The 27,117-nt window shown below is 34.6% G+C and overlaps 2 protein-coding genes across 2 annotated transcripts in view; one reads left to right on the forward strand and one right to left on the reverse strand.

Annotated features, from left to right (window-relative positions):
* The window catches only part of GABA-B-R3 (gamma-aminobutyric acid type B receptor subunit 3), a 77,455-nt gene extending 63,564 nt beyond the window's left edge, over positions 1–13,891 (forward strand). Inside the window, exons 10-16 of the mRNA XM_089635366.1 lie at positions 7,949–8,189; positions 8,874–9,009; positions 9,401–9,489; positions 9,925–10,114; positions 11,214–11,532; positions 12,005–12,240; positions 12,686–13,891. Of these exons, the coding sequence (XP_089491492.1) occupies positions 7,949–8,189; positions 8,874–9,009; positions 9,401–9,489; positions 9,925–10,114; positions 11,214–11,532; positions 12,005–12,240; positions 12,686–13,879 (2,405 nt within the window). The 3' untranslated portion in view covers positions 13,880–13,891. The remainder of the gene's footprint in view (positions 1–7,948; positions 8,190–8,873; positions 9,010–9,400; positions 9,490–9,924; positions 10,115–11,213; positions 11,533–12,004; positions 12,241–12,685) is intronic.
* Positions 13,892–14,715: 824 nt separating this feature from the next.
* Positions 14,716–25,996, reverse strand: Dbp21E2 (putative ATP-dependent RNA helicase Dbp21E2). The gene is made up of 5 exons (XM_089635367.1): positions 25,552–25,996; positions 23,525–23,796; positions 21,774–21,937; positions 20,622–20,898; positions 14,716–15,208 (listed from the first exon to the last, which is right to left on the reverse strand). Exons 1-5 carry the CDS (start codon positions 25,835–25,837, stop codon positions 14,924–14,926), a joined length of 1,284 nt encoding a protein of 427 aa, XP_089491493.1. The 5' UTR covers positions 25,838–25,996; the 3' UTR covers positions 14,716–14,923.
* Positions 25,997–27,117: the final 1,121 nt, after the last annotated feature.

Below are 27,117 nucleotides of genomic sequence, written 5' to 3' on the forward strand. Positions count from 1 at the left end.
GTCACAGAAATACGGGACGGGGCACAGCTAGTTCTACTGATAAATTTTAAGTTCTATGTTGTCTCACCGCGAACGGAACACTATCAAAATTAGTATTTAACAAAATATTCTACAGGAACTTGTAAGTCAATGATCAATGTAGTTTTTGGTCGTTTTTCCACCTCCCACCCCGATCAAAACTATCCAATATTTACTGATTTTTTTTAAGTATAAAAAAAAGTCACCGGATTTCAAAATTTCCATTACATTTTTTACTCCAAATAATTTCAGGAATCACTGGTGAAAATAAGTCAAGTGCGTCTCTTAACACCCTGTATACTTTATTTAAATTCAAAGTAAATATTCAACTTCTGAACAATAAAAGAAAATGAAAACTTTCACAGCAATTGAGTATTATCTTTGAAATTTGAGTATTGTTGAAGTTTTGTGAAACAACTGACCCTTAATTTAGAACAGAGAAGGTTTAAGTCAAGGTTGGTATGTTAAAATAACCCTCATACATAGTTGTAAATTAGCTTACCGGGCAAATGACGTCCCAAGAAATACATACCAATAAATACCACATTTCTATTTACTGTACACTGTAGTAGTATGTGAGTGTACTTAACTACTACGAGAGTAGGTACCTAACTATCTACGTAACGCAACTACGCAATCCTCTTATCCCGCAAACGTACAAGGTGCAGAAAAACAGACAGTGCAGTTTTCCTGGGAAGAGTTTCACTGTGTTGGAGGGTCGTGCCATTTTCAGTCGTTACCGTGGTTTGGTCCAGACAACACAGGGACTTCGCCGTCTGCACGTTTCTTGAAAATGTCCGGTCTTTCGTCGCCACTCAGCGAGCCTTCCGGCTGCAATTAGCTACTTTTTCATGTGGGGCTACCTCAAGGAAAAAGTTTTCAAACATCGGCCTCACACTTTGGAAGAACTCAAGGATCGAATTCGGGAGGAAATCGCCACTACACCCGTCGAGATGTGCCAAAATGCGGCCGAAAACTTCAAAAATCCCCATCATCTATGTATCGCTGCTGGGCTCCTTTCTGATGTCATCTTCAGAATTTGGTGCATAAAACATTATCTACTGAATAAAACAAAATAAACCCCATTTCTGCAAGATGCACCGTTATTTTTAATAGCCCTGCAAACCGCACTTTCTGTTTTGCCGCACCCTGTAGACGCCTAAACCATCGAAGGATCACTTGAGGCCCCTAGAAACAAAGACGGAAGTGTCCACCAAACGTCAAAAATGAGTTGAATATGCAGTTTTATAGAGAAAGGTTCATTCTATCTCGAGAATATATCTGATTTTAATATAATTGTCATTAAACCATAGTATTTTGGCTTTAAAGTTTTGTTGTTGTAACAAATACGGCAGTGTCCACCTCCTTCCGAAACAAAAGCGGCAGTTTTTCAAATAGCCAATCAGGAGCCTTTATTCATAATGGCGGCCGTACTTGAATTCATACAAACTCATGCGGAAGCGTGAGTGAATCGTGTAGTGAAAAGTTGTTATTTTTTGTGGAAATAACCATTTATTGTTAGTGGACGTCAAATATTCCAAGAATGGAAACTTTCCCCGATATATTGCCACCGGAATCAGTGAGAAAACGTGTCAAACAACCGCATAAATGGAAGGCAAACATCGCCAAGAAAAAAAGGTAAACCGTCATCATGTTGTAGGCAAATGTCAAAATATGACATTTTTAGATTTATCTGAATTTGTTCACAATTTTTTTTCACAATTAATCAAGTAAGGGGAGATGTCTACTAAATAATAGTAACTAATCGTTTTAATATTATTCACAGATATTCTCCAACGTGTTTACCTGCAAATATGATAAATCCCAGTTTAATTGAGGCTAATCAAATTTCGGTTAATCCTTTAAAATTACGAGATGTTGCAAAACTGCTAAATATCCACTTTGGCGGTGACTGGAGAAATATTCCCGAATTGAATTTCTACTCGAAATTATGTCCAACTACTTCTCTTGTACCTCAAGAAGAAGAAGATGATTATGTTCACATAGAATGTAATGAGGAATCGGCAGAAATCGTGTCAGACTTATTAATGATTTAGTTAATTTTTGTATTATTTTATAATTTAGTTAACTTTTCTTTAAATCTATTTTTACCTTTAATTAAATCTATTTTACCTTTTTTAAATCTATTTTCTGTTATCCAGAATTTATGAAAATTTCTAAGATAGAAGTGACCTATCAACTTTCAATAATATCTTCAAGAGGAACTCAACTGCAACTTTTTCAATAAAAAAAAATCTTCCTAAAAATATTGTTTTCTTACATTGACTGCAACATCTTTGAAATTGTCATTTACATCAAAACCGGCAGTTTCCAACTGTTTGTGAAACAAAACAGCAAGTGTCCAAAATGGTCAAAATGATTGAAACAAAAACGGAAGTGTCCATCAAAAAAATTCATTTTTTAAAGAAACTGGGGCATTTAGATACATAGATGATTTAAAATAGTATTCTTAAACCGGTTTACTATCATATTATTAAAATTTCCTTGCATATTGATGAATAACGGACTGATTAAACGTTTTTTTTAGATTGCCAACAATTTAACAAAGTGGACACTTCCGTCTTTGTTTCTAGGGGCCTCACTTGTATGTTAATCGTGGGTAGGTAGGTAGTAGGTACGTAGCGTAGCGGTGATTTAAAAATCTGATTTTCTCGAATATGTAAAATTTATGTATTGGCAAATAATTTTTTTATTATTTGCAATAACGATATTTGTATTTTTTCTTCCCCCAATTTTTAATACAATTTACAAGCTTATTAGGTTTCAAAAAAATAATAACAAAGAATATAGTCTCTCAAAAATATCGGCTACAAGTTGGTACGATTGCACTAACCAATCTACAAACGGTTCATTGATAACTCAACACAATGATGATTCAACACACTTTTAAAAAGTGATACAGTCATCAAAAGCGATGTAAAAACCTTACCTACATAATACCTATTTAACCTAGTTTTGTTTCACCACCTTTCATTTTATATCGCTTTCTAAAGGTGTGTGGTGTTGTCATTTTAATAATTTATCCTGTCACACTATAAACATATCGGAGTTATGTGCATAATATGTAACATACAAATACGTACCTACGTTCTAACCTTTCCCCATATTTATCATAAACAACGCATGAGTGAGTATATAAAAGTATTAATGATTATGTCTCTAAATGGAATATAATATAGGTATCATTGATGTATTATACTAGATTAGCCTTGTCTAGTTAAATCCATTTTAAAAATGACACCACATAGCGTACGTCACAAATATGGAGATGAACTTAACAACCCAACTCTGTTTAAACTCCTTGTACAAACGTTCAAACTCGTAAGCGAAACCAAGGAACAGCGTTCATTTTGTTACCGAGTTTTTGTTGTAATTTGAATACAAAACCGTCACCAAAATAACATTTTTTGTGTTAAAAAAACGCGTTATTTTAACCAACACATCAATAATTATCATGTGGCAGGCTCGTGCCATGTACTATTGTTTATATGTATTCGTTAAAAGCGTATAACACACTGCATGACGTCATTATTGTGACTAGTTTGAAAGATGACGTCAGAAAATTTACTTGTCGTTAGTGAAATTTTATTAATTTCTGATATTTGTTAATGCGTTGCCTTCAATCTATCGGTAAGGTATTTATATTTTTTTTATTCAGATAGCTGATTACATTTTGATGTACAAGTCCGTGATTTGTACAATCTAAAATATTTGGAACTGGGTTATTTTTGTGATTGAAAAAATGAACTTGCCCAAGCTGACTTGACAAGCAAAATAGCTTAACTCTAGACCAACAAAAGGTAAAACGCAATGCACAGTGCCCATTTCGCATTGCGACACAATGCGTGCGCCTTTTCATAAATGTGCACGTGAACCAAACCAAAATTGTGTTGAGGTTATTTTTCAATGGTTACGGCTTGTCTAGTTGTATTTAGTCTATGATAGGTATAGATAACGTATCCAGTGTACGTAACTATTATGTAGATATACTTTACACAGTGTACACTACTGTACAGTATAAATAAAGCGATAAGCGAACGTGACACATCGCCGACCACATTCCGCGGTTGCGAGATTTAGGTTTCTGAGTAGGACAACAATTATTATTGCAATAATTGTAGAACGGACCAATTAATTGGTTTAGGAAGTAAAATAACTATTAATATTCGGATAATCAATTAATTAATGGCATCCACGAAAATGTATCAACTTTTTGATCTCTGCTTTGGAACAAAAACACACCATAAATAATAAATTAGCAATTTATACAGTATATATGTTGCAGTCAAGACCAGTTTTTAGTTTGAAGGCGTTTACTCTAGTTAAAAACTAGTTATTTAATTTAGTTTTAACTAGTATAATCTTGTTTTAAGGTTAAACGCGACGTTCGTCATATTAAATGTGTTCATAGATGGCGTTAATTATTTTTTTAAAGACGCTTTTTGCAAGGTATTGCTTAGCAATAAAGACAAATTATTTATTTGCGCCGGTACATACGCATTATGAATATGAATAAACAGTTTTTTCAGTAAAAAACTCGATTCTTTCAAGAGAAGCATAAAAATACAATATTGTATCGACGATTCAATCCAATATTGCATTTTTATGCCTTTTTTGAAAGTATTGAGTTTTTATCATCATCATCACTTTTGGCTCTACAACCCCTGGTGGGTCTTGGCCTCCTCAAGAGTCTTCCTCCACTCATCTCGGTCCCGCGCCACCTCTCTCCAGTTTCGAAGCTCCAAGGCAGACAAATCTTTGAGGACGTTGTCGCTCCATCTTAACCTTGGCCTTCCCAGGCTCCTTCTCCCTATCGGTCTTGAGCTCAGCAGGGACTTTGGTTCTTGATGCTCGGTCATTCTCTCCACATGACCTAGCCACCGAAGTCTTCCCAGTTTTATGAACTTTGTGACGTTTAGCTCCTTAATTGAGTTTTTATATGAAACAAAAACTTATAAAAAGTAAGCTTTTCAATTCTTTAAAATAATATTGTCTCCACCTTAAAAATAGATCCAGTTTTCAGGTAGACTAAAATTCATTCATGACCCCGTGCAACGCCGGGTACACATCAGCTACTTTCATATAAAAGCCTTCGAAAACTGTGCATTGGAGGGACCCACCACTTTCCCGTCCCGGTATAGGTGACTTATTGTCACCCCTTCGATGGTCTCGCAAGGAAGCTAATTTTTTGGTATAAACGATTCTACAATTTCAAAAAAAAGTACTCTAGACCTCCAATGTCTCCGCATACATAGTTAGGTGACGGTATGCAAGCGCCAAGCACAATACAAGAGGGGAATAATAGTTGTTAAAACCCTGGATGGTTATTATATTTTTACCCTACACTAAGGTTATAACTCGTCGAATCGACGAACTTTGTTTTTAAGAAATTCCTATATGCGAACTATGCAAGTCAAAAATACACCAAAATCATTTTTAGTAACGTTTTTTATTAAAGAGTAAAAAAAAAATTATATACAAAAAAAAAATTTGTCGCATTAATCTTTGCATTAGTTTCCAGCCTCTTTGTTAGTTTTTTTAAGGTACTACCTTTTTTAAAATACAGAATAAAAAAAAACTTAAAGTAAAGTGACTTATTTCATGCACAGCCTTTGAATATAATATATAAAAGAATATAAAAATAATAAAAAAAAAACTATAGTAAAAAACCTCATTTAACATATGAGGCACAAAGCTCAACTTTGTGCTCACCGCACACACTCTTGGCGCATTTCATGCAGAAGGACTTTGTCATTCTTCGCTTGCTTGATGGACAGAAGTGACATATTTTGCGCTTCTTTGGTTCCCCGTCAACATTTTCAATTTCTGATTTTGGACTGGGTAAAATTTGCTGAATATTATGCTTTAGGGTGGACCGCAAGTTGGGTATTTCCAGCCTTTTTTCCAAAAATGGCGTCACCAGCGATTCATGCTGTTATTGTTGTCGTCGCTAAAATCGATTTCCTCAAGACCGAAAATATCAGAATCAATGGGATAATCATCGTCACAATGCAATAAAAACAGTTCTATGTTCTATTCTCCGTGAGAGTTTTTTTCCTGCCCATATTGCAGTTCTAAAATAAATTCAAATTCAAAATGTTCACCGGAAATTAATCAGAACTGCTTAAAAACAGTTTTTATGTTATACAAATTATAACACTTATTTTTTATAAAAAAGTGGAAACAATCTAAATTAAAAAAAAGTGCCCATACAAATTCAAAAAGTCACACTAAAGTTATAACTCGTCGGTTCGACGATTACATACCTGTAAATCTCTATGTTCGCAAAATGTTTACACCACGCACATCCACTCACAGAAAGATCTCGTCAGCAACTAACATTGTGTAAAAAAAGAGCGCAATTTGAGCAAGCACAAAAAAGTTATGAGAGAAAGAGTAAGAGAGCGTCGTCGATTCGACGAGTTATAACCATCTAGGGTTAAATTACGGGATTTTTTTTAAATATATAATGATAAGCTGGTGGAACAGGTTACTGAAAAATGCATCTCCTAAATAAATAAAAATTTTACAACAGAAAATATACATATGTAAATGGTCTGAAACTGGGGAGACAGTAAATGGAGAAGCTGCATCCCTCAGTGTTAGGTTGTCCCCGGGGCACGGAGCGGAAAATCCGATCGAAGTTACTAGGCCTTTTTACCGCGTCCGTAAGCTGTGCAAAACTGTGCAGTAAGTTTGATTGTAATTACAGCTAGAACTAGTTATAAAATACAAGTACCTAGTTTTATCTAGTAGGTAGGTATTTCGTCTCCAGCCCCTCTTTGTAATGTAGTTGTCTCTCACTTTACAAAAGCCTATATCTACCCGTAACTCGTTAGCAGTTATTCTGTGGTATAAGTTAGGCATTAATTAAAGATGAATGCTCGTTTATAATTTAAGGGTAGTTTGATTCGTATTCCGCTTGGGAAAATCTTACCAGGGAGGACATATTATCATAATTTATAATGTCGTCAAATTAAGAATTTGCCAAGATCCGTTTTTGGCGCGTGACTTTGAGTTTTACACTAACTTACTTTCTCAGAATTTGAACAATTCATCAAAATTCAAAGTTCATTTAGTTCTGTGAAAGTTATTGTTGCAGTACTTTGAAACGACTGGCCCATAGTGGTATAATAACAGAACATGAATAGAACTTTCAACAATTCAAAATCAAATTTCGAAATTATTTTTCAAGCTCTGTGAAAGGTCCATTCAAGTTCTGTTATTATTTCAGTTATGTAAATTAAATGATATTAAAACAGAATTTAGAGCTTTCACAAAACCTGAAAATTATCTTATCTAAATTGGATGAATAATTTAAAGTCTATGAAACAACTCGTCCTTACGAATGTACCGAAAACTTTTTAAATTTCTGAATATTGCAACGCGTGGGATGCGTTTTGGTTGCCTGGTAGAACAAAATTATTTTATCAGTCGCAATAGTCTCCTATAATAATAATGTAATCGATTATATAGAAAACAGCGTTATTTTTTGACGAACAAATTGAATTTTATACTAAATATAATTTTATTTATTTTTTTAATAACTAAATAAAAACTTTAGGTGGGTACCTACCTACCAAGGAGATGGGGAAGAGGATGAGTAAGGTTGGGAAGGCTATTCAGATCTGGTTATTAAACACGGCTATTGCCATTTAAGTCTCCTTACATAAAGCATCAGCCACATGATAAACATTTTAAAATGTCGAAAATCTTTCTTGAAAATGATATAATCAACATAGTGACCTGTTTGGGGCCTAGGAGTTGAAATGGCGACAATAACTTTATTCCAACTATCTCAATGTTCTCAAATGAAATCCTTTTAAATTTCTTTCTCCTTCGAAGAAAGGGATATGCGTTGCGTTATGTTTGTCAAGTTGAGTAACTATATCATGTATGTCTCTTGCAGAGGGAGAGGCCACCCCAGTGGCGTTGTTCTCCCCGGGGCCGGCACGCCTGGACTTCGCGTGCCCGATGTGCCGCGCGGTGCGCTGGGCGGGCGGACAGGTGCCGGTGGCGCGCCGCGTCTTCATGCGCCGTATCGAGACCATCGCGCCGGCCGCCTTCCTCGCAGTCACTACGCTGGCGGGGGTGGGCCTCGTGCTGGCCATCGCCTTTCTGGCCTTTAATCTGCACTTCAGAAAGATCAAGTTAGCATTACCTACCTCTCAATTAGTTATTCATTCGTTATCTTCGTCGATATGTAAGGGGCAGTCTAGTAACGTAAGCCTCATACGTGTATGTACGAGAAGGTGTGTGCACGAAGCACGGCTTTGAAAGTACAAAGGGCCTTACAAATAATAAAAAATTTTAAATTTTACACCACTGATAAACATCTATTAATGTAAGGTAAACATTTATCAGACGTGTAAAATATAAAACACGTCTATTAGTAATGGAGAAATGTGAAATAAGTGAATGCCTTAGAAATCCTTCCTAAGCCAAAAAATCATCGTACAAAATTGATTCAAAATATTATTCACGTCAAATTTAAAAAAAAGTTACATCTTATTTTTTATACTTATTGGAATGTCCCAGAAGAGTCCCAACGGTCCGGGGCCAGTAGGTCTAAGACATCTATAATTAGGGTATGTTTTGAGGTTGAAGGGAATCTGTAAAGGAAAGAGGTGAAGTAGGAAAATTGAGAAGTACCTACCTGAATATTCAATTGTGGTCAAAAGACCCTGCCAGGGCAATCATGAGAGTACCAACTATGTACTACTGTAATGGTACACATATTTTTTTTTTAATGATTAAAAAAAAATTAAGATTTAAAAATATATATACATATATATAAATTATAATAAACTTCTTGTTGTGCTAATCTTTTTCAGGTCTATAAAGCTTTCGTCTCCACGACTGAACAACATGACAATAGTCGGCTGCATGCTAGTGTATAGCGCCGTGGCTTTGTTGGGTTTGGATCATGCAACTTTACCACCACCGGTTCATTTCTCCGTTATTTGCACGGTAAAAAACTTCGCTAAAAATTCACATGTTTGAAATAGAAATAGAACGAAAGTAAACATAGAAAATCAATTGTACATATTTTTCATCACTGTTGATTTCCAAAAGAACATTCTATTTTTAAAAAGGTTTGCCTAGTTTATGTAAGATGGCAATAATGCGAACAAAAAGTTTTATCATTTTTTTAATAGATGGCATTAACACCAAAGTAATTTTTTCAGAATCGTTGATTTAATTTTACATACAAGGTTATGAAAATAAACAATAACACAATAATTATTAGCTAATTCCCGTACAAAATTATAGCTGTATGTATTTTCAAATTATAAAACTTACAACTATTTTTTTGCTCCACAGGGCAATATTGGTCATAATAAAGCACTTTCTTTTTCAGGCTCGAGTGTATCTTCTATCTGCTGGATTCTCATTGGCTTTTGGATCTATGTTTGCCAAAACTTACCGGGTTCATAGAATTTTTGTTGGGTGTGTATTTCTCATATTTACTCTTTCTATGAGCGAATCAATACTTTGTTTCCAGGTACAGGATAAGATTCCACTGCAATTTGCTAGTCTTTTTCTTGGCCAACATTTCCAAACTGACTTGCACTTTTACATAATAATACACAGATTTTATAAATCATGCCACTGCGATACTGCTATAAGAAGCAGCGTTTGTTGAGTCTTGAGTACTTCATCAGAAGCTGGCTAGCCGATGATGACATGACAAGATATGCAGCCCTCAACTTTTACATTGCAAATAATTTCCGTATGGTTGCAATTACCTTCCTTTTCCCTATCTCCTTTACCTACTTATTACCTTTAGCCTAACGACACATCCCGATTCGGGATGGTTCCAGGTAGTTGGGAGCAGTTCAAATAACAGTAAAATTAATCACTCATTGTTCCTTCAATTTTCAGAAGTCGCAGTGGCCTGTGTAAAAATAAATTGTTGCAAGACACACAACTCATATCACTTATATGTGCTCTACTTCTGATTGATGGACTTATAGTCACTCTGTGGGTTGCCATAGACCCAATGCAGAGGCACTTGAAGAATCTCACCATTGAAATTAGCGCAGTGGACAGAGGAGTTGTATATCAACCACAGGTTAGTGCATTTTTCAAAATTACTGCTGTAAAGTGAATCTAAGCTGGTAAAATCATGCTATTTTTAAAAACAGCACCATATGTTGTACAAATATGATTTTTTTTAAACAGCGCCATCTGTTGGACATAAAAGCAACATGCGCTATAGTTTCTCTATCTGAAAAGACAGGCTAAGCCACAACAACGGGTGACAGGGTACATCTAGTGTTAAATAAAATAATTAACTGTTCAATCTTAAGTTAAGTGAACAAAATTATATTGTTCTTTAATGTAGAATAACTGTAGAGATATCGACACCGGAAAGGCAAAAGGGCGTAAGCTACAGTTTAGTAAGAAATGAGTTGGTCAAAACTGTATGATTGACAATTTATTTTACTAAATTGTCGCTTATGCCCTTTTGCCTTTCCGACGTCGATATGATGTATTATTGTTCTTTTGTGTAAAATTATTACTGTCATGTGTTTTCATATTATATAACCATATTTATGTACATAGTTAGAATGTGAAATATTTCTTTAACTAGGTATAATAAAAATTAAATATATCACTGCTTCAACAGAAAAGAAAAATGTCATACAAAAATATTAATTTTGATCTATTAATACCTATCATGCATGCAAAAAAAATACTTACCTATTTGCAGTTTTTTTTAAATCTAATTCAAATTATGGTCAGAAGAGAACATTTGTTTGGTTTTTTCTCGGCAAGAATAGTTCACCGCGCTGTCAAGAAAAATGTCACAACACACAAAGTACGACAAAAATGCAAAGAAAAATTACACGAATACTGGTTCAATTATCAACAAAACTGACACAATTATAAATATTTTTCATGAAAAAATTGTTGCATAAAGTTGATGAAAATTTTCAAACATTCTAAATTTAGAAAGATGAAATAAAACCTTGAGTTAAATTCTTTAGAAGTTGTAAGAAAATACCTAAGGGAATATTAAATAAAATACTAATAATAATGTCTGGTTGTAACTATCTTGTTGTTGCTTACAGTCAGTACGAAGATTCATAGTTCAGGATGAAAACGATATTTTGAACGGTACAAAATTGTTGGACTGAAATATTACAAGTGAAATAACTCATTTTCAGGTAGAAGTCTGTCGATCACAGCACACAAATGGTTGGTTGGGTGCTCTCTATGTGTACAAAGGTCTTCTATTGATAGTCGGAGTTTTCATGGCCTGGGAAACTCGCCATGTGAAGATATCAGCATTAAATGACTCCCAGTACATCGGCATCAGTGTATACAGTGTTGTCATTACCAGTGGAATAGTAGTGGTGTTAGCCAACATTATATCGGAAAGAGCCACCCTTGCCTATGTCACCATTACAACACTCATTCTTATTTCTACTACAGCCACCCTGTGCTTGCTGTTCATCCCTAAACTATTGGCTATTAAGAAAAAGGGTATGTATTAAAGCTCAAATATGAAAAAAATAACATTATGCAACGCTGATGCAAGTATAATGAGCAAGATTGAGAATGGAACCTTTAGATGGTTTGGACGTGTAGAGCGGATGAAAGGAATGTAAGGAGAATATTTGATGTGAAAGTGGATGGTGGAAGAAGTCAGGGAGTCGAGAATAACAGAAGTTTATGTATGAGGCAATCTATGAATATGAATGAAGCAAGGAGAGTGTGCCAAGACAAATTTGTAGAGCAGTTAGTCCGCTCTGCCCACCCTTCAAAAGAATTAAGAATGAACATAATATGGTAAAAGATTACAAAAGATAAATGAATGTGCACCGCATTTCACAAATATTTCCTTTTACAGATTTTATTGATTTGTTCTGAAAATCTTTTCTTAAGGAAAAAAACTTAAGACTAGTTCAATTTGATCATTTAGTAAACCCATTAAAAAACTTCTTCTTATTTTCAGAAGACAATACAGATCCGATAATAAAAAGTATGGGTCTCAAGTTGGAATGCAACACCAGAAGGTTTGTGACGGATGACAAGAGAGAACTTCAATATAGAGTTGAGATACAGAACAAGGTATACCGCAGAGAGATGGCAGCGCTAGACAAAGAAATCAACCGGTTAGAAAGGTTGCTGCTTGATTCAAATCCCAACTCTAGCACTTCATCCAACACTTCACTTGCTCAGCACCGAAAGGTAAATGTGTTCATTAAGTTATTGTGCATTAAGATGATTGTTTTCAGTATAATATTCAATTGAGACTCCTCTCAGTAGGACCAATGCCAATCTCTATAAAATCTAATTAAGACTAAGCTAATCATTATCGGCTCAGAGTATTGGGGTTCTAAGCATAGAGAAAGATCACTGGATTTTTTTTGAGAAAAGACCATAAAGAGTCATCTATAACAAGATTTATACAAATTGAACAGCTTTGCTTAGTAAAGCATGAGCAAAGATGGAATATAGCTACCAAAGAGTCTTCGATGAAGTCCTCACAAATCCAAAAATAGGCCCCACACAGTGCAGAAATCAACAATACGTTGAACTAAAAGGATACGAACGGGGCCAGCAGGAGCGTTGAACCAACAATGACGAAAATATGTTGTAAAATATCTTCACTAACATGATTGCTTTTTTGTAGATGGAATTAACAGTCATCCAAGAAACTTCAGGACGAAAGCCCTCCAGAGAAGAATACTCTAGAACAGCAAGCATTGGAGGGGGGTTACCATTACTTCTGCTCTCTGTACTTCCTCCAGTCATCCCCAGAGCAAGTTGGCCATCTGCGGAGAATGCTCAACTGTCTATGAGGCGCAGCGTCACTTTTAGCTCCGAACCAAAACTCGATGAAAACAAATGCCAGCCGGCGATTGACCTGTATAATCTGCGATTACTAAACAAACGACAAGAAGAAAATACAGGTATACTAGCGAGGATAAGAAACTTATTTGGCAGTCGACCGGCTAGCAGAAAAACATCTTCAGCTTCAATTACAGGTAACAGTGGGGCCGGAATAGCCGCTGCCCTGAAACTTCACATGGGGATGATAGCTGGTTTAGTTCCCGGGGCTCAGAAGAATAACATGGTCTTGTCATGTAATACATTAGATGTTCACACACCTATAAACCTCCGCAGAGAATCTTACGCTCACAGCGGACCAACTATCAACATACTCACCGATGAGATGTATGAATCAGGAATAGGAGAATGCTCGAGCCGGCCTAAAGAAGACATATTTACATATCCTGGAAAACCGTTTGTTTTCCAAAAGCAAAATCCAGAAACTGAACCGAGGGTTAATTTTCAATTACCACAGAACCAGAGGAGACCATCAATGACCCATCAAATATCACAGCCAATATTATCTTTTAAGGATAGAGCAAAAGGCTCACCGAGATTCCCTCATAAAATAGTCCCAACATGCAGCTTGTCAACATTGGATGATCAGAGAAAATCAAGTGCAGCGAGCTCCTCCAACCCGCTAAGTGCAGCGAGCCTGAACCCAAACAATCGACGTAGCAGTCATCAACCACAAGTCAACAAACAACGATCCAGAACATCTGCCGGCAACATAATGGGAGGGAGATGGAAGTCTATGGAAGACGCCACCTTAACTCTCCCGGGAAGCAGAAGAGGAAGCGGCTTGCTAGCTGTCTCGTATATCCCATCCAATGTGTACCATTCTCCGAGGCAGAGCATGACTGTTAGCAGTCCGTCCTGCGACGTTTGGGCAACGGCAGATTTTGGAATTCCTTTGAGCCAGCTTGATGTGGAGATGGAAGGCCAACATGCCAAGTACATTCGAAAAGACACCAGTGAAACATCCCTATCTTAAATCTTTCAATACCAGTAGACCAAACATTGTACCTAATAAATCATTTAGCTTATAAATAAAACCTTTTCCAATTATTTTAGTAAACCACCGAATATTATTTTTAACCTGTAAGAAGTACTCTTGTATAACCTCGAACATACCACTGATTACCCGGTTGAGTTATCTACCTCTTTTTCGTAAACGATTCATGTAATATAAAGGTTCCCAGCGGCAGGAGAAAATATATATATATGTATACATATATATATTGGTTTATGCCTGTTAAAAAGGTCTTTGCATAATATATACATTTACAAATTTTTTTTATAACACACTCATAAACAGTGCATTAGATAAGTAGGTAAGCATGATGTAAACATATTTAAAATATTGTACAAGAAAAAATAAAATTTAATAGGTACATAAGGAAGTAAAAAGTATCAACACAATTTGGTGGAATCAACTCTACTAGATGAAAAAACCGTATTAAAGTCGGTGACCGGATAACATTGTGAGTTTTCATGGAACCAATAAAGTCAGATTTTATTGCAATATTTATGAACTAAAAATATCACCAATAATGGAATACATATTTCTACCCCTCCAACGAAAACTATTGTAACCCACAAAATGGTGATTTTGAGTTTTTAATGCTTCTAGTTTGACGATGTAAAAACTTTATGTGGGAGTTAACAATAAAAAAAAATACGTAAACAATCTTTTTCACACTGTCATTTTTCGTAACTCCTCTGTGCTGTATGACAAAAATAAACTTTAAACTGCTCTCTTCAACAATCAGGATTATGAAGATACAGTAGTTTACATAAGAGGATCTTCTTCCTAAATTTTGAATTCGTCTCATAGGAGTATAATATTGCGACACTGAAGAAGAATTGTTACAATAATATGGTAACTATCTTGTTACTGTACTGCTAGGAACATGAAACAAATATGTATGTTTATAATAAAACTGCGTATGTATTTATTTACATGTATGTACTATAACTAATAACAGATTCAAGGAGTACTATACATCATACTTGTAATAATTAGATATATAATACTCTATTGTGCTTGACCTTTTAAAGCCTTTATATCCTTTTCAACTCCGTCTATATCTCTCTGAATGCGATTGTTGATGATTTTGCTAATATTTGCATTTACATTTGGCAAATCAACCAACTGACGAATGGACATTTCAATCTTTTGAACCAGTTGTACATCCCTCTCTGAAGAGACAAAGTTGGTGACTTGGCAATCTGCTGAGCTGCCCAGACGCCCAGTGCGACCACATCTGTGTATGTAATCTGCCGTATATAGAGGGAAGTCGTAGTTGATTATGTGCTTTGTCTGTAAAAAATAAACAAGAATGTAATATTTGTATTAAAACGGAAAGTCCACAAACCACAGTATGAAAACCTAACAGTAACTGTCTTCGAATAACATAAACAAGCCAGAAATAAGCTCTCTAAGCAACATGGACATTTATAAATAAATGCCTATGACATAACAGCCAAGATGGCTACCGATCTTGAATAAAATATAATATCTTACACAGTGGATGTTTATTTCTCATTCTTATCATTTCTTCTTCTCATATATCGTGGACAGTTTGATATGGATGACTCCATGGTCGAGCAAGCTGGAGGTTACGGGTTCAAATCCCGGTGTGTGCAAGTAAATTTTATTTGATTAATTTTGGTTATTTCACATTTTGCTTATTTAAAAAAATGTATAATATAATTGGGGCATGTTCTCCAGAGTGGAAGATACTCTCAGTATCGCTCTGGTGTAAGACCACCATTCAGAATTTAAACGTTGCTTGAAATGGATTTGGACGTGTTTAGTGACCAGATCTGAATAGCCAGGTACTTCCCCACCTTCCTCTTCCCCACCTCCTTCCCTTCCCCTCTACCTTCATCCTTCCAACATACCCCAATTGAGGATGCCATAGTCCCACTGGCTCCTGACAGTTGGGAGCAGTTGAGACTTTTATGCAGTTTCACATTAACAAAAAAAAAAAAACAAAAAAAGATTGTGAATCCAGAACACTAAATCTCCACAAACATCTGTGGCCAGGAGATTGTCAAAAACATCAGCCCTTTATGTGGTGGCATTTGTTCATGGTAGACTATTAACTAGTCCCTTTTTTCAAGTGTATAATCTTCTCATCAGTAAATAATAACATAGCAACGAAATATAAAAAAAAATAAAATCTGATAGTATTATTATGCGATCGTCTGGACGATGTAGGCCCTCTGATTGGTCAAATTCAAATTGTCTGTTTCGGGTAAATTCCGCTAACTTGAAAATTAAGACCCGATTTCACACTAAAATAGGATCACCAGATTTCTTCAAAAGCATCGTTTCTGCTCATATAATTTTTGGATAATATCGAAGAAAATATGTTTTAGAAAGTTCACAATCCATTGGATTAATTACATTACAGTAAAAATTATCCACAATTACGTTTTATATATTTGACGTCTGTCAAGAATCAAACATTCTGAGGCTCCTTAAAAATGTCAATCCCTCCTTTACCGGCCGCTTGAGTAGTTTCCCTATTGGCCGACAGAGCGCATTAGAGCGATATACAAATACGTACAATTTAATTTATTCAAACAACGGTAATTATTTACGTGAAACTACCGTTTTAATACGCATTTACAAATAAAACAAACATTTGATTCAACTTAATGACAATAAACAACAACTCTTTGCATGTACGATTTTGAAAAATATTGATATTTAATATTATTTACGTAAATAATAATTTCGCACTATTTTGAAAGAACACCGATATGATATACGCGGAAGTATAGGCACTGCCAACCCAATAAAATAACATGAAAGACAATCGGAAGATAGAAAAGCTTCGTTGATTGTAAAATTAGCCAACAAATCTCTAATTTGACATGTACTTATATGTATAGTAAAACAATCATTTTGCCAGATATAAATATTTATATAATATATATTAAGGTATTAATTACATAAAATTCAAATTCGCTTTCGTTGTATTGGATGACAGCCAGAATAATTTCTATTGATGACATTTTCTTTTTTTGGTATTCCTGATATGAGTGGCTAGAATTTTTACCATTTACCCTATGCAAATACTAGGTAGGTGGTACTATTTTAGCCAAGCTCGAAAAATAAAATAAAGGTATTTAGGTTTGTTTTATAAGTAAGGAATTATTTAAAAAAGGTTATTATAGGTTAGGATAGGTTAGGTTGGGTTATGCTAGGTTAGGTTATGTAGGTTAGGTTGGATTAGTATAGTTCAAGTTAGTTTATAGGTTAGGTTAGATTAAGTTGGATTATTATAGGTTAGGATAAGTCAGGTAATGTTAGGTTAGGTAACGTTAGTTTGGGTTATTATAGGTTAGGTTAGATTTTTATAGGTTAGGTTATGTTAGGATAGGTTAGGTTAGGATTGGTTCGGTTAGGTTAGGTTGGGTTAGGTTAGATTGGATTATTATAGGTTAGGTTAGGATATAGGTTAGGTTAGGTTGGATTATTATAGGTGAGGTTAGGTTAGGTCAGGTTAGATTATTATAGGTTAGGATAGGATATAGGTTAGGTTAGATTATTACAGGTTTGGTTAGGACATAGGTTAGGTTGGATCATTATAGGTTAGACTGGATTATTATAGGTTAGGTTATTATAGGTGAGGTTAAATAAAATAATAATGATAATAATAGCCAAATAAATCATTTGTGCTTTTTAAATAGGCACTTTTTTGCCGGAATATTGTATTACATTATATTTTTTTAATTTACGTTTTTCAATTGTCTCTAGCCGCTCATTTCAGGAATACTGACAAAAGAAAATGTTATCAACAGAAATTATTCAGGCTGTCATCCCATACAGCGAAAGCGAATTTTCATTTTACGTAACTAAAAATTAAAAAGCCAAAATTAAAAATTTCCCAAATGCTGTTCGATTCCTTTTATAGTAATTAAGGTAAATCAGAATATAAATTTTAATAATAATATTTTAAAATATTTCGCATATTCCATGTCCAGCGATTCCGAATATTTAGCTATGTTAATTTACTTTTAGCCATTTAGGCAATTATTCGAGAAAGGTAAAGTTTTACCCGAACAATTGTCATTCTTATTATGCCTAAACTCCTTCCCGTTCCGTGTTTTAACAATATATACTCACCCTCTCTCTGTGAATGACCTAATATCTACGTATTAAATGTAAGTGTTGTTAGTATCACTAAAACTGGGCGAAGCCCAAGGAAGTGCCGCCCGCAGGGCCTAGCAGAAAAAAACCCGCGGAGCGGGTTTTTAACTGCTAGTATTTAATTATTCTCTTTGTACAAAATACACTTTAAAATGCATGAACTCAAGAAAAAATGATAGGCATCTTCCACTAAGGGCGCTGTTTAATTGGGCATTTAGAGAGGTGTTCTTCAACTAACCATGGAAGATAGTCTTATCATCATACAAAATAAACAGCGGATTGCGAACAATGGTTGCTTCGATCTCTCACAGTGACTAAACCCGCTTAAGTCATCCAGATATTCAATTTATAGGTAATATATTATCAAATTTCGTAAATAATATTTCTATAGCGATAATAATATATTCAATTAACATCAAATGCTCGGATTTTTAAATTCACTGCCAGTTTTTGTCTCTCATGGAAAATGGCCAAATATGTCCAAAGCAAAGTAGAATTTACATGGACAGAACAAAACAAAATGGTCCCTAATGGACCAGAATGGAAAACACTAATGTCTGGAGATACACAATAAACAAAAACAATTTAAACTTACTACTCATAAGGCTGGGTTTACACTTGTAAGTAAAATTTACGACTTTCGTAAATTTTTGATAAGTTACTCACAGGAGCGCTTACATATGCATCCAACTTATCGTAAATAATGCTCACGGAAGTTGTTCAGAAGTTTAATTTACGAACTTCTCACAGAGACCGCTACACCAGTAATTCTATTTTTGGTAAGATGGCTTCCTGACAACAACGCATTGCCGCCGACTTTGACAGCTGTCAGTTAGTAATATTCGATAACAGGGATTTGTTTATTTACGGTTCGATCATGGATCCCCATATAATACCCATTTCCGCACACAACAGATTGCCGCTGCGATAATATGCACAATTTAGTCAAACAAAAACGTAAGGGCCCGCAGAGTGTTGGATTAGGAGTTGGCTTCAAAGAAGAAGTACTGATGAGGCTTTCCTTCGTTTAACCGCAGAATTAAGAATTGAGGATCAACAACAATTCTTTAATTTTATCCAAATAACAGCAACTGACTTCGAATACATATTGGAAAGGATTGGACCGCTAATTAAAAAGAATGATACTCGTTTTCGGAATGCTATTTCACCAGCTGAAAAATTAATGAGATTTCTTAGGCGTATGTGTATAACACCATGTACGATCCTGTGAGAAATGCGGAGATCCGCAAAGAGTGCAAGGCTGATGTAAGTTTAATGAGTAAGATCAAGAAAGGGACGCTTAGATGGTTTGGGCATGTATAGCGAATGAGCGAAGAAAGGAGTGTAAGTAGAATATACGATGCAAATGTGAATGGTAGCAGAAGTCGGGGACGCCCGAGGAAGACATGGCACGACCAAGTGAGTCGGGCCATGTCAAGAGTCAGAATAATAGAATAAATAGTATGTATCAGACGATGTATGAATGTGAATGAGACAAGAAGTGTGTGCCAAGACCGAGTTGTTTGGCGGTCCGTCCTCTCAGCCTACCCCTGCGGAGAAACGGTCTGATGGTTAGTTAGTTAGAAAAATTAATGGTGACTTCGATTTTTGGCGTCAGGTAATGTTTTCTATGTATTCTTATATTGCATTTTTGTATGCATTCATTGGAGATATTAATTTGTTGTGAAGTTTGATAGCTGATCCATCAGTTCGTGAAGTCGAATACTAGAATCATTATCACACATTTACACAGGCATTTAAACATGACATTGTGTGATAAATAATGTCATGTTAGTCTCCATAGATTATTGCACTGTATTATTTCATAAAGCTGTTCATGGCGACAAGTAAACAAGTCCCAGAAAGACCGAATCGGTTGCAGATTTCTGTTTTACCATCCCGACAGTGACGTCAAAACTTACTGTAAGCATCTCAACTTATCAATCTGTTTTGATAAGCTGTGAGAGAGCCGTAAATTCCCACGTGAGCGATTAGACCTGTCAAAAACTTACGTAAAAAAAACTTCTGTAACTTGGTATAAATTACGGTAAGTGACTTATGGTGTCATTTACATTGGTAAATTTGTCGTAAGTCGCTTATGTGAGCAACTTACAGGAAAAAACTTACAAGTGTAAAGGCAGCCTAACAATTATCTTCAAGAAATGACACAGTAATCTAAGTAGATCAAAAGTCATTTTAGTCTAGAAAATATAAATAATAAAAGTCAAGAAAAAATAAAGCAACAGGCCTATAAAAAATGCTTTGAAGTGTAAAATCTCTTATGAACACTTTTAAGGCTATGGTTTAATTGTAAGCGCCAGAACTTTACAAAATAAAATCAAATATGCATTTTGATGAATCAAAACAAACAGATGGTGTTAAGAGGTAATTTCAACCATCTGTGTAAGGAGTGCATGATATCATTTGAATTTTACAAAACTAATAATAATAATATTTTATAAATCTAATATTTTACTTAATCCCTTTAAGTTATAAAAGAAATAAATTGTTTTCAATTCTATGACGGGTTAGTTATATAAAATAAAATAAATACATAATAATATCTTACCCTCAAGGTATCCAATCCTCTTGATGCAATATCTGTACAAGCTAAAACATTGGATTCTCCTTTAGCAAATGAAGCAAACTGCCCTGCTTTTATTGCAGCCGGCATATTACCATTAACATCGGTACAATTGATGCCGTTTTCGTTTAAGAACATTGAAAGCCAATTGCATGTGGGAGTTCTATTGGTAAATATCATCACGGGATTCTTTCTGTTAACATCTGATCTTACTAGTTTTAGCAATTCCAAAGGCTTCTGTGATGGACCTAATCTGAGGAACCTGCAAATAAAATTAATTCAATATATTGTGTGCTTGCAAAACCCGCTGTGTAAAAAAATGTAGTCAGGAGAAGGAAAAAAATTGAGTTATTTCTTTTTAGTGAAGTTCTTTCTAGAACAGAAAATAATATTTCATTAGCATTACTGGGGCCTCCAACACATCAGCTTATCTTTTCAGTGGGCAGAAGGCGTTGAATAGCAGATTTAGACCTTTTGCAAGAAAATTTATCTTTAACCCCTCAGGCCTCTGGCATATTCTGTCAGATTATTTCCGCTTTGCAATAAAATCCAAATTTATGGAATATTTCTGAATGTATCCGAAAACTAAAAACTGTTTTTGAAAGGGGATGAATTACACTTTCAAATTTTAATATTAGATATAAAAGTAATTTTTTAAACATAATTTTTTTTAATGCAAACATAATTTTTTCTTTTAAATGGCTCACACTACATTTTTAAACCAAAATTACCGATAACCAAAAAAAAACACAAACATTTTACTAAACAAATGTATTATAAACATTATTGTTACCTTACTTTTTTGTTTCACGTAAAATTAATTAATAAAAAATTCACAAGATTTCAAAAAATTTTTCAAATTGCGGTCAATATTTTCAATTTTTGGTTTCATGAAGGTTTTTAAATTAATTTTTTTGTGATAAACTTTTAATTTTGAATATAAAGCGCAGTGCTTTCTCTTTTTAACACCATTTAGATTATATTTCTCACCATTACAGTAAGGGAGACAAAGATTTCTATGAGCTGATCCCAAAAGCGAACAAATTAGCTTACATACATAAATAAATTACAATAATGGGGTAAATTACATACATTGAAACATTTTTCATTACTTATCATATTCAGAATTTGGCTTACCGTTGAGGGACATGCGGTAGTGACTTATGAAGTTCATCAGATGAAACAGTCACTATTGAATCGGGGTCAATAAATTTGACGACAGTTTCGGGAAGTTCGGTTGGCATCGTGGCACTGACCAGTGTCAGCTGGGTACCCTCCGTTTCAGTGGCATGGTAGTGAAACTATAAATAATAATACATTATAATAATACATTATTGAGCCCTTGTTGCCTATAATATACAGGATCGTCACGGGAATCGCATGGTTTTCAAATAAGATGTACTCGGTCAGTTTTACTAAAAAGGTATATTTTATTTATGACAAAACATAGGGTAAGTTGGTATTTTTTGTTGGCAGTTTATGTTTTGAAGATCAGATGTTGGCCATTTACATTTATGCATGATTGTAGCCGATCCCGAAAACTTTGAGTAGTGTCAATAACCATCTGACGTGGAATCTGAACAATTAGGCTTAGATCAGGGGAGCGAGAAGGCCAGTGAGTATTGGTATATCTGGACATAAGGCATAAGTGTGCAGTTACACCGGTAGTTTTTCAAAAATTTGGTTTATTTTTACAAATTCACAAATTTCAGTATATTTTCCACGAATATCGGTAGACCGATAGATTTTTTACAAAATCGGTAGATCTACCGAAAGTTCGGTAGGATTGGCATCACTGAGCTATAGGTTCCACAACATAGCGACAACTAAACTTCCCACTCTAACAGACAAATCAATGCCACCCCTCACTCTTTGAGGTCAACACTCTGCTGTACCAGCCAATCTAAAAACGTGCGGATATCGTGACGGATCCTGTACTTTTTATTTATATATTTAGTCATGTTCTCGATAAAACGGTTATGCACCAATATATTACATACAAGATTACAAATTTGAGGTACAGGTAAGTATAAAAGGGTCATGAGGGCAGTTTTACTATTTTGTGACATGCGTCAAATGCAGAACTGTCTGTAAGTGATATTGAAAATGTCAATGGTCAACGCCTTTAGGTCTCCCACACACTCCCAATAATACTGTCAATACTGTATTGAAGTCGCAATCCATCAATATTAGATATTGCAGGGGACCATAGATACAGTGAAACCAAACTATAAGGTTCCGACGAGAATTTTTTTTTTATACGGGTCCTTGAAAACAGATTAACCCACTAAACCAAAAAGCTGGCGAATCGCCGACTTGACTTTCAGGGCGTTTTGGGTTTATACTTAAGTTATTAACAAAAATAATGTATTTAAGTCGAGTAGTTTATAGAAAAATTGAACAAAAACAAACATTTTTTTTTTTAAATTACTCATTTGTCTTTTTTTATTAATTTTAAAGTTTTTGCTGTTCAGTTAGCCAAAATTTTATAATAATTAAATGGTGAATTTTAAAGAATATATTTTTTTTAAATTCTCGATTCAATGGGTTAAAGAAAGTCAGTTTAGCTGAATATTATAGAAGAAAGTGCTGAAGTTTAAGTAATGTGCAAATGGAAAATCATAGGAAAACGATTGTCGCCAAGGATTACAACATATTCTTTGAAATTTGCACTAGCTTATCACCAAAAAATTCAAATGAAATCTGTTCATTTATATGCACTATTTTCCTTGATTTTATCAAAAAGTACATAGTATAATCCGAAGATGTAAAAACACACCATTGCTAGATGTAACAGAAAGTGGTTATAATGGAGTTTTCAGGAGCAGGACCACATTATCATTCATAATTTTGCAAGTTTGTATAAAGTAAAAAAAATAAGATCGTACCTTAAATTTAGTCATTAAATGTGAGACCTTCTCAATGAAGCTGTCGTCAAGCAGAGAATCCGCCTCATCCAGAACAACATGGCGGACTTGGTTTATCTTATACACCCCTGTTGAAACGAGCTTGCTAAAGGCACCGAAACTGGCCACTAATAGGTCGACTCCTTGATACGATGGATTTAGCATTAACCGTTTAGTTCGCCCGCCGACCAGGGATTTGATGTCTAAATTCAGACCTTTACACAAGCTTTCCGCTACATTGCAAATTTGTTCGGCTAGAAATATATTTAAAAAAAATTATTAATAATGTAAATCTATAATTTTTGGGCTTACAATAGAAAATAGATCTTACGGGATAAAAAATCATCCCGATAATACATCTATATGTATTAACACACTTCGGCCGGGAAAGGTAGTACTACCCGGTCGGTCGATTGATGATTAAGGCCGGCAAAGGGTAGTTCTACCTTTTGCGCCAGCCCCATTTCAATGACATAAAATACTACAATAAACATTAATCATGACTTGGGAAATGTATCAATTACAATTTTAGATATTAACAACAGATACCTAAGCAAAACATTGTATTTATTGTATAAGGCACCAAATAAATAAATACAAGAATTTATAGTTATAATTAATTTATTGTTTAGTATCTATTTGGGTTTGAAATAGATACTTTTATTGAGCAGTAAAAAAAATAATAATCAAAAGACAGTTAGCTTCACTCGCGGGACAGGCGACACGGTGCGTTATTTCCTACTATATTTGGATAACAAAAATCTTCTATGTACTCTTTAACCTCGGTAAAAGGAACGATACGACACACCTCGCTAACAGTATCAGGTATTGAGCCTAGGGCTTGATCTGGATACCTGATCGTTCAAGGCCGTGCGTCCGCTTACATAGGCCGTCTGTGGTACATCATTTGGTAGGTAGCGTGGAGACGGCCACTGATTAGTTGGTTAATAACTTGCATATCCAGTACGAGATCTACGATGTCCTGCGTTCATAGATATGGATGCCGTCATAGGTGTGAGCGAAGAAAATATTCGGGATCGAGCGGTTTAGTCTTTTTACAATAGGTTAATATTAAGAGAAACATTGAGAATAACTTGAAATGCATTATGTTTTGGGAACTTGCTGTCTAGCAGTGCCCTCACTGTTTTTGCGCTAAGATTGTCAAATTAAGCCAAATCGCGACGGTATGAAAAGTAATTATGAACTTACCTTGGGGCAAACGTATTATGCTTCATTTTAGTTGAAATAATAAAGGAAAAACATGGAAAAAAACAGAAAATAGTTTGAGATAGACATTTATTAACAAATTATAAGCGGCCATGTTGATTTCTAATGATGTAATTATTTTTACAAGTTTACTATACTACCTAACCTAACCTAACCAGTGGGATATTTTGATAAATATGTCGGTAAAATTTCGATCGCGCTGGCCTCGCTTATTATGAATATTTTTTAGATAAAACCTTTAGATTCACCTTAATTACTGTATAACACAACTTTTTGCATTTGTGATACAAAAGAAAGTGCCCCCTTTATAGCGCCTGCTCGCGTCAAGGCAAGAAAAACATCCCAGTTTTCAAGTAGTTTAGCGGCTACGCTAGGTTTGTGTAACATGGTTTGTGATTCAAAAGAAAGTGTCAACAAGTGTACACATTTTCAAACCATTTTCCACCGCCCCGAATGCAAAAAGTTGTGTCGTACAGTAATTAAGGTGAATCTAAAGGTTTTATCTAAAAAATATTCATAATAAGCGAGGCCAGCCTGATCGAAATTTTACCAATATGTCATTTATTTTGAGTGTAAAAATGAAACGAAGTGAAATTTGTTCTAAGTGAAAGCTTTGCACCTGAGAACAATACCACGGGCACAGTTTCAGATCATCAGGAATTAGTAATTATGTCGGGAAAGTGTTAAATTTTATTGGGCACTCGTAGTCAGCGTATACCATGTTTTGTTTTGGAATTACCTATTACATCATAAAGTTCAAATCTGAAAAAACAAATACTCACCAAGTTCTCGACTGGGAGTCAATACGACTGCTAGCGGACTGTTGAATCCTCTTGAATTATCCTTTAAATAAATCAGCTGTTGGATAATGGGAAGCAGGTAAGCGAGAGTCTTTCCGCACCCAGTCTCAGCAGTAATCAGGGCGTTTTGTCTTGATAGAAGCAATGGTATACTCTTGCACTGAATATCCGTGGGATTAGTTATGTTTTGCTTCGTTAAGGCTTGTAAAATATCTGCTTCGAGACCAAATTCTGCAAAGCTTTTATCTGTCTTTATCACATCGCTCATACTAGAATTTTCGCTTCGATGTATAATAAAGTAATCACCTCTCGAAAATTTATGACCCCAACCTTTCGAGGCCAGCAAGATTTCATCACCGCGTCTGCTTTTCTCACCGTAAAAATCAAATTCTTTATTTTTGCAAGAAATAATGCGGGGTCCTTTACCGGTAGAATAGGATTTTACGTTCTTAAAAAGTATCACTTTGCATAAATCAATATGTCTTTTGGAAATCATTTTTCAGGAAGAATTCAAAATAGTTACTAAATAAATAAGGAGCAGAATTTTCTTTATTGAATTGTTTATTATTAAATTAATTAATTCTATCCGCTCTACCGGAGAATTAAGAATAATAAAACATAACCTCGCTACGCACACTGTTATATTTTGATTGTCAAACGTCAAAATGTATCAAATGATTTCCATAGACAAATTTTTTTTAAGTAATAGAGATGTTAGTTATAGTGAAGTGCGTAATCGAAACATTTCAGAAATCTGATTCAGAAATAATAAATATACATATATTTTCTCGACGATCGAGTGACACATTGGGTGGGAAAGTTATCTCAAAATATGTTTTTTTTAACAAAGTACAAATTTATTGAATTACACATCAAGTAGGTGTGCGTGCACAATACCCAGGAATTGAATTACTGAATTTTTAAAACAAAACTTTTCGTCATGAGGTCCGTAAAAAAAAACTGAGACCAAAATTATTTTTCTTCGAGCACGGAGACATTTTTTATCTCTTCATTGAAGCAGGTGAAAATATAATAGAAAATGTCTAAAATTACAATTTTGTTTATTTCCGATAAAGGTAACTAAACAAAAAAACAGTATTGACAATACAATGCATCGAATGCTGGAGACCTTGGTTTTGTATTCGCCCGCGCTCATTAAAAAAATCATACCTCCAAATATTGACGCGAAAACAGATAAATTGTTAACTTTCGTTTTAAACCAATAAATTTACCTATATTTCGTAATTTATTATAAGTTTATATTTTTATTTAAAAAAAATAAAAATCATTAGATTTACGAATGCGTGAAAATCGTCTGATTGTTGACAAACGTAGTTTAAGATTGTACTTAATACAGGAAATTTAGTGAAAATGTATTTACAATTCAATAAAACTTAAAACAAGGTTTAGAATATATTATTACTATGACAATACGCATTTTACTGTTTTGAATTCAAAAATATTTTATATGCACTTACGAAAAATTCAAAAATCACTTGTTCGTTTTTTAACTGGAAAATAATTTTGAAAGTTATTGAAAAAGTAAAA

The sequence above is a fragment of the Hesperophylax consimilis genome, chromosome 9, assembly GCF_061612785.1.
Source record: "Hesperophylax consimilis isolate HC1 chromosome 9, BYU_Hcon_1.0, whole genome shotgun sequence".
Lineage (NCBI taxonomy): Eukaryota > Metazoa > Arthropoda > Insecta > Trichoptera > Limnephilidae > Hesperophylax > Hesperophylax consimilis.

Bases quoted from the DNA above. Each gene is read 5' to 3' on its own strand.
- Dbp21E2 (XM_089635367.1), bottom strand. From the start codon at position 25,837: ATGAGCGATGTGATAAAGACAGATAAAAGCTTTGCAGAATTTGGTCTC. The intron at 23,797-25,551 runs GTGAGTATTTGT...ATATATTTCTAG, and splicing joins GACTCCCAGTCGAGAACTTG to CCGAACAAATTTGCAATGTA. The intron at 20,899-21,773 runs GTAAGCCAAATT...TTTTATTTGCAG, and splicing joins CTACCGCATGTCCCTCAACG to GTTCCTCAGATTAGGTCCAT.